The following is a 10,664-nucleotide window of genomic DNA, read 5'->3' as shown; positions in this document are numbered from 1 at the left end:
TACCATGGACTTCATCGAAGGTCTACCTAGCTCAGAAAGGAAGGATACCATTATGGCGGTAGTAGACAGATTCACCAAATATGCACATTTCATTAGCTTGACTCATCCATTTGATGCTCCTGTAGTAGCCAGAATTTTCCTAGACCAAGTCTGCAAGCTACATGGGATGTCTCTGAGTTTGTTGTCTGACAGAGATAAGATATTCACCAGCCAGTTCAGGACAGAATTATTCATCTTATTGGGGACAGAGCTAAACCTAAGCACTGAATATCACCCTCAGACTGATGGACAAACTGAGAGGGTGAATTAGGTGTTAGAAATGTACTTAAGGTGTATGACACAATTGGAACCTAAGAGATGGAATGCCTGGTTATCACTAGCTGAGTGGTGGTATAACACTTCCTATCATACAGCTATTCACATGAGTCCTTTTGAGGCATTGTATGGGATCCCCCCACCTCAGCTAGCTCTGGGGTCCTATTCACACTCCAAAGTAGCTACAATGGAAGACCACTTGAAAGACAGACAAAGGATAGATGAACTACTCAAGAAGAATTTGCATGAGGCTCAGAATAGGATGAAGATGTATGCTGCTCAGAGGAGGACCGAAAGGGAATTCAATGTTGGGGATTGGGTTTATTTAAGGCTGCAACCTTATAGACAGACATCTGTGGAGGTGAGGAAGAACTCCAAACTAGCAGCTAAGTACTATGGGCCTATCAGATAGTCCAGAAGATGGGAAAGGTGGCCTGTAATCTTCAACTACCAGCTAAGTCCAAGATACACCCAGTTTTTCATGTATCCTTGCTAAAAAGGAGGATGGGACAAAATGTTGCAGCTATGTTATAGCTACCTAACGGAGATGAAAGGGGGCATCTAGGGGTAGAGCCTGCAGCCAGTTTAGATAGGAGGATTTTTAAGAAAAGGAATGCAGCAGCAATGCAGTGGCTTGTGCAATGGTGGGATACTTCACCTGCTAAGGCTACCTGGGAGGATGCAGAAAATATCGAGCGAAACTTTTCTAGATTTCAATCTTAAGGACAAGATTTATTGAAAAGGGAAACTATTGTCATGGAGTAGCTAACATTTGGGACACAAGTAAATAAAAGCGTGAAGTTGCAGAGAATAAGGCATGTGATATTGGAAGGAAAAGGAGACAAGAAACGCAGTTCGAGAATCACGCTTTTTCTAAAAATCAATTCTGCACCATCAGCTCAACAACGTGAAGAGGATAGCAATGGTCCTGTAACAACTTTTGGCTACACGACCACGTGTCCAAATTTGATTGTAGGCTTTAAGAGTTAGTTATTAGTTTTGTGACGCCCCCACTTCTCCCTAACGCGAACCAAAGGTTATCCGCGGGACGCCTGCCCAGCTCTCGCCAGGACTCAAGACAATTCGATTCACGCTTAACGATACATAACGATTAATGCAAGTCTAACAAAGAAAAATCGCTTCCATAATCGAATATCCAAGTCTTACACCACGAGTTCAAAATACATCAGCTATCCAATCCTTACATTAGGTATCCAAAAGATACATCAATTCCCAAAATATACAATAGCCAAAATGTCTAGTCATTTACATTTGAAACCTAATACAAAAGTACATCTAAAGGGGTTTCTCCGAATTTCACTCTCTGTCCATTCCTGTTAAGGAAAATAAATCTACGGGGTGAGCAATTGCTCATGAGGCCAAGAACACACATGCAAGCACATTGTCCAAGTAACAATCCCAATTAACAATTAAACAATAATATTCGAGTAATTAACAATTCAAATGAAATTTAACCAGAAACAATTCAAGAATATGGTAGCTCTCAGGAACTAATTTCCACTTGCTTTGCCAATCTCATTCGTATACCTTCCCATGATGACTCTCTGTCAACCGGGTCGGTATTTCCAATCCGTAGAACTCCACTTGCTTCTCATTTCCGTCCACCATACACCGCACTGGGCTCGAACTCCATTTATAAGGCGCTACTACACGAGTAGGCCAAGCAAGATATCTCCAATAGATCAAGCTTATCATTTCATTCCCATTGCTCATCAAGGTTCCCGACCAAACCCATGCCGGCTCAAGTCCCAAGGTCGGCTTATGAGTTTGGGCGTCCCCCATTTAACATTTATGAGTCCAGGAGATTTACTCCAACGACATATGCAACCATAGCATACCATTTCATTCATTCAATCATTCAATCGTTCATTTCATTCAATCCATTCATTCCATTTCAATCAATTCAATCACGATTCATTCAAATGAGAATGAGTGCGGTAAAGTACACACTTGACTCCATTTTCAAAATCTCCAATCATTAATAACAATTAAGCATGTATTAAGTTCGCATACACTTGACACTCACCAAGTAAAATAAGGAAGCAAGCACAAGCGGTTGTTTAGGCGTCTCCTGTGAGATCCTTTTGAAGGTCCTCTTGAGTGCCTGAACATTAATAATGAACTATTACACACTATCGCTTAAAACCCCAACTTATCGAGAAAGATTGCACTCGTGTACAATCTAAGAAAATATCATGAGAATGAGGCTTAATTACTCGTAAAACGAGGCTCAAAAGTGGGGTTTAAAAACATAAGAAAAACTTGATTTTCATCTTTGAAATCAAGTGTAAAACGGTCAAACAATATCGCAGGAAAATGGAGAGTTCTAAAAACTCAATTTCCTTTTAGTTCGAAAATTTCAGATTTGACAAGTAATACTTGAAAAATCGTATCTCACTCTCTGTAAGTCCAAAATTGAAAAACTTGATACCGTTGGAAACTAGTTCTGAAGTACTAAAAGTTCCTCGAAGACACTTTTCCATGATTCAAAATGGAAGGCATTCAAATTTTGGCTTCAAGTTGCCGATTGGGGCTCCCCGGATAGATTCGGGGTTGGTTTTTGACAAATTTTAAAAATTCGGAAAAATTCACAGAATATGAACTAGCCTCCCAAATTTGAAACTCAATTAGAGTTACAATCAAAGTTTAAAACACAATAAATGGAACAAGAATCAAAATATAGTAGCTCAAAGTTGGTCGCAATTTATAAACTGTTCTGTCATTTTCCAGGTTTGAAAGGCTATCTTTGAAGTATCATTTGGCCATCGATTTGGCATTGGAAATACACCAAACTTGATACACTAAGTCTTCCATGTGCGAACAACATTTCTACTAAATTTCATGCAAAAACTCCCACAGAAAGGCAGTCATTAAAACAACTAAAATTCAAGAAATGTTCCAAGGCTAATCTGCCTTCTCACGTTTCCTTCCTTTTTAAAAGCTTTGATCCACACCATCAACCTCAATTAATTCAAATGTTGTAACCAATGTTCTATAAACATCCAATAAGCAATTTAGAAGTAATTGACATCAAAGTTTTCGAAATATAACTTCCCAAATCAGATTTGACCATTTGGCCAAGAGAAAAGGAAAAGTTTTCCAGATTCGAAGAGCAACTTTGGGACATCATTTGTATATCGAAATGGTCTTAGATTGACACCAAAATTGGTACAATTCAACTTCCATATGAGGACTACTCCTCTACCAAATTTCATTTGAAAATTCACACGGGAAGGTAGTGAACTAAACTACCAAAGTTCAAGAAAATCCCAAGACCAATCTGTCTTTTGCTTCCTTCTTCATTTTCAAACATTTTGCCCAATGAAAACGATTCAAATCTGGCCCATTTATGAAACAAAGGTCTAAGAAATATCCAAGATACATTTGGTAGGTGATTAATGTGACGACCCCACCTCCCCCTAAGGCGTACCAAAGGGTTCGGCGGACCGCCTGCCCAACTCTCGCCAGGACTCACTCACTCGTATCACATGCATACATCCATAGACCATAAATAACATCACAATTCAAGCTTATAATTTACATTGATGCACAATCAAGATACAAAACCTCAATATACCCAAACTGGTTCAAAGTGTATACAATCCAGATACAAAACATTCTATTCGAGTAATAGCGCGAGTACAAGTCAAAAGTCAAAACAACTAGACTACGCTAGTCTTTACACGTCTCACGCTTCGCTCGTACCCCTGTAAGGAAAACAAATGGAGTGGAATGAGCTAAAAGCCCAGTGAGGTTCCGAATAGCAAATTGACCATTATTTATAAGTACAAGTTTTTGATATAGCAAAGTAACGAGCATGAAGAGTTCATAAAAGTGAGCAATAACACGTCAAGTAGCAATCTCAAAATGAGCGAGTGTAAAAGTTTTTCAAAATAAACAATAATCCAATAAGCAATAATCATTCCAAAGCATAAGGATACGGATGGCTCTCAGGGGCCAACTTCCATTCATCATCAGGAGCTTGATCACGTAATAGTTGACACTCCGTCAACTTTCAAGTAATTAACCAATCTAGTAGAACACCACTTACACTACTCTCCGTCCACCATTCAAACCCCCTACTGGGCCCAAAATCCTCAAGAAACACGGGTGGTAATACTCGAGTATACCGATTAGTCGAGAAGATATCACTCCACTCGACAATCAAGAGACCCAGGGTTCGTTACCCAATCGACCAAGCCCTTGCCGGCTCGACTCGAGTAACTTGCCACAGGGTTTCTGGAATTCCAGGAAGTGCGCACAACATGAACAAGTATATCAATTCAATTTCAACAATAAACAAGTATATATCAAATAAGGGCAAGTGCGATCTTGCCCGATCAAGCCAATCATATATCATTTAATCATATTGATCAAGTATTGAAAACAAGTGTCCAGTTCAATCAGGTATTTGGAAGCACTCACCAAAATGAAGTGCCCCTAGTAATCACGTCTGGGTTATACTCCGGGTTCGGAGTCCAAATCTGCGATAAAACTTTGTTTCAGGACTTTAAAAATCAACTAAGGTTCGAAATGTAGACGTTTCCGTTCAATAAAAATCAAGACATGGAAATTCACTTGGAGAGTATTCATGAAACACTCGCTCGCTTTTCAAACTATATAACTTTGTAACATTTATACTTGGAAATGCCATTTGAGTCGAAAGTACAAGGAAAACGTATTCCTAGTAGTCATAGTTGTATTTCTCAAGGGTACAAGTTCGGCCAAATCCTTACTTATATACCTCGGTAAAAGAAGACGCAAATATCCTAGATGATGCAAGTAGTAGTCACTCTTAACCCTTACTCAAGTCGCAAGTATATTTCTCTAGTCCTCGAGCGTAAATTTGGGCAGCATGCCCTTTGTGTTTACCTAATTTTCCTGCCATTTTGGCTTCATTATTTTTCTCATTCAAACCCAAAGGTACACACACAACAATCTAACTTCAATAGCCGTCCAATAGGCTCAAGACAATACAAGGACATAAATCAACTAATAACAAATGCGGAAATGAAGTTTACAAAAGACAGATTTGACGGGTTTTTGCGGAAAGAACACATCTGAGGCTACGCTTATCGGATTGGTGTGAAAATTATACCATTTAGAAGCTAAGACAAATTCCTACAACTTTCATGAAGATCACTTGGTCAAATTTCCAGTGTAACCTAATCAAATTCCCAGTTCACCGAACCAGGTTCCAACTAATCGGCTAATTAACCGTACTACATTTAAATGGTCATATCTCAGGCTACCAAAGTCCGTTTAAGGTGTTATTTGAGGCGTTGAAAATCTAAGACAGAGTACTAAAACTTTCATGTTTTGGAAAATGGCTAAATCTGCACGGATCATAGTGAATAAACACAGCCAAACGGATGAACTGTCTAAAACGGATCACTGGAATGCATCCTAGGGCAGCGAGGGTAATTTAGTCTTTTCATAGGCTAGGTTGCTCCGATTGGGCTGAAAGTTTGTAGGAACCTATAAAATATCATTCTATACAACTTTCATGTTTTATTCTAAGCCTAATTTGGCCTCTAACATGATGCAATAAAACCAGACAGAATGGGCTAAAATTTTCCAGAAATCTGGAATTTTTCGTTTTCAATGCAACCTTCCTTGATTTCTTGCTCCAATCATCACTACAACCACTTATATAAGGTTAGATACAACATATATCATCCATATAGCAAGTATAGGCAGCAAATACCTCAAACCCTAACTCACATATATCACCTTTAAACCATCATAACAACTTGTATCACTACTAATCCACCCACAACATGAATTATACAACAACTTAAACCAAAATAAAAGAACCAAAGCCATGGTTTAGCCTTATACCTCAACAAATGAAGCTTGCAAGAGTAATACTTCACCTCCTCTTGGAATTCTTGGTTCCCCTAGCTTCTCAAGCTCACAACTCACACTTTAATCGGTTTAGAATTTTGGTTCCTCACTTGGATGGCTCAACTCAAGAAGAAGGAAGTTTGTTTCTTGCTCTCTTTCTCTCCTCTCTTGTCTCGGCCAAGCAGCAGAAAAATGGAGGGAAATGGAGCAAAATGAAGGATAAGAAGGTTGGACTTTTGGCTTGTTTAAGTAGCCATGGTTGAGTGACACTTGTCACCACTAATACCAACCAAAATTTTCTTTTTCTTTCTTGCATTTTTAGCCCTAAAATTCGGTCAAAGCTAGCTGGAAAATGAGAGGATATTTTGCTCAAATATTAATGAGCTTGTATGGTAAGAAAGTGGTGATCAAGTGGTGCGTTCAATCGGTAGTGCACGGTACACGTCGGTTCGTACCGTTTTTCCTTAAATCACACGTACTAGGTTTTTTTCTTCCTATTCACTAACTTTATATCATTGCTTCTAATCACATATTATTTCTCACCTAAAAGTCATTCTTAAGCACCAAATTTGATCCTCGCTCCGTACCGGATAATTACACTACGGAAAAACGTGAAAACCCTATCTCGCTCCAACTTGAAAACGAAAAGTGAAAACCTTTACTTTCATGTTCATTTGCACTTATTGTGAGGTGATTGGGTGGTAGGGTTATTATAAAATCATAATTTCCAATTAAAAGGGCATTTTTGAGAAAACGTGAGGGGTTTTACAATTCCAGTGATTAAAATTAGGGTTTCGGTTGAAATATGAGAAATTTGAGAAAATGGTCAGCCACAAATGAAACTAGGGTTTTGATTAGACTTTATTTCTAGAATTTAGGGTTTCTAGTCTGTTAAATAAAACAATATCTTAAAATAAAAATAAGCTAAAGGAAGCATAATATTATTTTTTTTTCTTTTGAAACTAAACAACAATAGTATCCTAAAAGTTGGAGTATCACAATTAACACCAAGAATTTTATACCGTTGGAAAACTGGAAATGTCTACTTTCTAGTGCCACAAACGGCACTTGATTTCGAAGTCGGAGCAAAGAGTTATAGCTGTTTGAAAATCACTGCCAGAGCAACACGGGACACAATTCCAATTTTGGCAAATTTTCGAAATCTCAACTTTTGGCCAACCAAATTGGATGATTTTTGGAGGAAACTTTCCACACAACCTACACAACATATTTACATCAAAATCAAATCAATTTAACCACAAAAATTTTGAATTAAAGCCTCTGCACAAGCAGGGCAGATTCGACCCTTTCCTCTTTCAAGTTTCCTTTGATTTCTTTCCACTTCCTCAACTTAGATCCACTAGTTTAGCACTAAAACAACACATATAACATCTAAAATCATCATATCAGCCCATCAAGTCCAATATGGGATTTCATAGAACCCACTCACAAGATTTATAACCAAACAAAGTTACCCATAAGAAGCTACAAGTTTCTAACCTCAATCTAACTCATAAATAACAAGTTTCAAGGGTTAGATCATGTGATACCTTCTTAGATGCTAAATGTCAGATTTTTGGCCACAAGAAAGCTCCAAAAAACCATGGAAATGAAGCTCTTCTCCTTGCCTAAGTGAATCTCCAAGTGGTCTTGAGTTTAAGTTGCAAGTTTGGAGTGAAATGGATGGTTGGATTGGGAGAAATGAAGAAGAAAGTTTCTTGCTCCTTCTTGCTTGAGAGAGTCGGCTATCTTGAGGGAGAAAGGAGAGAGAAATGGCTGGTGGAAAACCTTCTTGAAGAAGCTTAAATGTGTGGTAAAAAATGTTCCAAAAGTCAACCCTTCAATAGTGCGCATTTCGTGCCCGATTCCTCTTGGTTTCGTTTCACTTGTGTACTAAACCTCTAATGCACTTCCATTCATACTATTATTATTCACTCTTAATAGTCTAAAAAAAAGTCTCCAAAGTCCCTCAATTAATCACGCGCGTAAAAACGCGTATTTCCGTTTTATGCGCAATAGAGTGAAATTTTCAATAAATTCTTATAACTATAATATAACTAACTAACACTTGAGCACTTAAACATAAAAATACCTATTTCAAGACTAATGTACAAGTCTCCAATTTTCCAAGTTTATTGTGTTTTCGATTCGATTATTGTCTCCAAATGCGTATTCACTATTCTCACTGAACGAGCTTACCAAAAATTAATTTTTGTAACAAGTCATTTTAAAAATACATGTAAGCCATAGTTTCATGTAAATAAGTTTAAAATGGTTGAAATAAATTATTCAGAGAAAACGGGCGAGTAAATAATTAATTAAGCCAGAAAAATAAAATAAAAATAAGAAAATTTCGGTCCCTCACAACCTTCCCTCCTTAAAAAGAATTTCGTCCTCAAAATTCATACCTTCCGTAATCTCAGATAACCCTGAACTTTGTTGTGTGATCATTTCATATGTTCTTGTAGATGCTACTGGTCGGTTTCCTCCTCCATTGACTCGCCGAGGGATAGTTCTATTTCCTTGTGAAGTAGTAGCTTCTCATGGATATCTCTTTGGACAGTCGTGAACTTTATGGTTGGTACTCCCACATCCCATACACTTTCGCCCCTTTAGCCAGCAGTTTTCTTCGGTATGATTCGTCCTTCCACAATATCCACAGGTCTAACGAGGCATTGTGACTTGACTTGCCTGTGAGGTTTTCTTTGATTGTTTCTGTCCTACTGGAGCTCTTCGTGACATAGTCCCTTCTGGTTCCTTTATCATGAGTGGTGAAGGAAGTGACAGTTTTACTCCATCCACTCCTTTTCTAACTTTGGGTGGTGGTTCAATTTCTCTTATTTTACTATCGGATACATCTCTTTCCTCGCTTGAAAGGCCCTCAGTTGGGATTTTGTGCTCTCCACCCTTTGCACTTTCTCGAGAGCATCACTAAATGTTTCAATCTGTGCTGCGGCAAGGGCATCTTGAATTTCTAAATTTAATCCTTGGATAAACCGCCTTATTCTTTTCCGTTCCGTAGCCACCAATTCTGGAGCATACATAGATAATTGCGTGAATCGTGTTTCGTACTCAGCCACACTCAAAGTTTCTTGACGAAACTTTATAAAATCGTCTTCTCTCTTTTCTTGAACAAGTGGAGGAAGAAATTTCTCATTAAACTCTCGTACAAAGTTTATCCAAGTCCTTGGAATTTGATCCCTTTCCCACTTGTTCCTTATAATATTCCACCAACTCGGGCTGCTCCTTCAAGTTGAAATACAGCAAAAGTGACCTGTCTTTCCTCTGTGTAGTCCAAGGCATCGAATATATTTCTTATATTCTCTAACCAATTCTTAGCCACTTCTGGGTCAGGTCCTCCAGAAAATTTGGGTGGGAAGAATTTCTGAAACAGTTCCAAAGCTCGATCTTCCCCTATCTCTTGGTTTCCACGTTGGTTCCCTTGTCCAACCCCTTGACCCTGTTGAGCTACTAAGAGGTCTAGTACATCTGTCATGCGAGTTAAAACTAATGCCATTTGGTCATTTCCTTCCCCAACTCTTGGCTCGGCGTTTTGATCAATATCAGACCCATTATCTACTCTTTGATTTTGGGGTTGTCTAGGTTGACGTCCCTTTCGTTGTCCTCTAGTTTTCATGTTCACAGCTAATCTATACGCATATACAGAAACCTCACACTAAACCATAATTGAACTACACACACATACCAGTAACAACTTTAAAGAAAAATGAAATCACTTGCACAAATAACATTATCACCATACAAGTGAAACATAAACTAAATCTCATTAAATCATAACACAAGTTATAGTCAAGTAAAGTTCATACCAAGTCAAAGTGAGTAAACAAAAGTAAACAGGTGATTATCAAAAGTACATTCATCTCCAAAGTACAAACTCTTAAGTTCTACTCCCATCGTCCCACTACAAAAGATCACAAATAGTGCTTCACTGGATTAATTGGAACTAGATGATTTCCGTTCCCTAACATGTTCAACTTCAATCCCAACACCAGGATCTTCTGGGCTACGATCTTCTCCACCTGTCGCTCTTTATTATTGTGCCATCTTAGCCAAACGATTATTGGTTCCTGTAACTATTCACGTGAACTATCGGTTCATTCGTATTCCCTCACAAATGGAGATCTCAAGTCCTTAGGATTGCCCTCAACTCTTAGATACTCGAGTACAAGAATCCAAAACAAGGTAATTCACAACTCGAGCCGGCCGGTCCCAAGAATAAATCACCACATTCGAGATTCCTACCCAACATACATATCTAATTTTCCTCCAAGTATCAAGATAAAGGTTTTATACCTATCACATCCATGATCCATAGTTTCACTCTAAAAGAGCACTTAACCCTTTTCTCATTCACATCAAAGGGACCATAACACCACTTGGTCCAAACTCATCCCGCGCAGATACCACGCGAAGTGGCTCTGATTTTCATCCCTACAAATAGTCACTTAACTTTCAAACCA

General features: G+C 38.4%; 1 protein-coding gene across 1 annotated transcript; it reads left to right on the top strand.

Moving 5' to 3' along the window:
• The first annotated feature begins 334 nt into the window (after positions 1-334).
• Positions 335-727, top strand: LOC140005527 (uncharacterized). Its single transcript, XM_072046535.1, has one exon. It carries the CDS (start codon positions 335-337, stop codon positions 725-727), a length of 393 nt encoding a protein of 130 aa, XP_071902636.1.
• Positions 728-10,664: the final 9,937 nt, after the last annotated feature.

Source organism: Coffea arabica, chromosome 4e (assembly GCF_036785885.1).
Source record: "Coffea arabica cultivar ET-39 chromosome 4e, Coffea Arabica ET-39 HiFi, whole genome shotgun sequence".
Classification (NCBI taxonomy): domain Eukaryota; kingdom Viridiplantae; phylum Streptophyta; class Magnoliopsida; order Gentianales; family Rubiaceae; genus Coffea; species Coffea arabica.
Note: the sequence above shows the minus strand (reverse complement) of the source record. Positions and strands in the feature narration are given on the sequence as shown.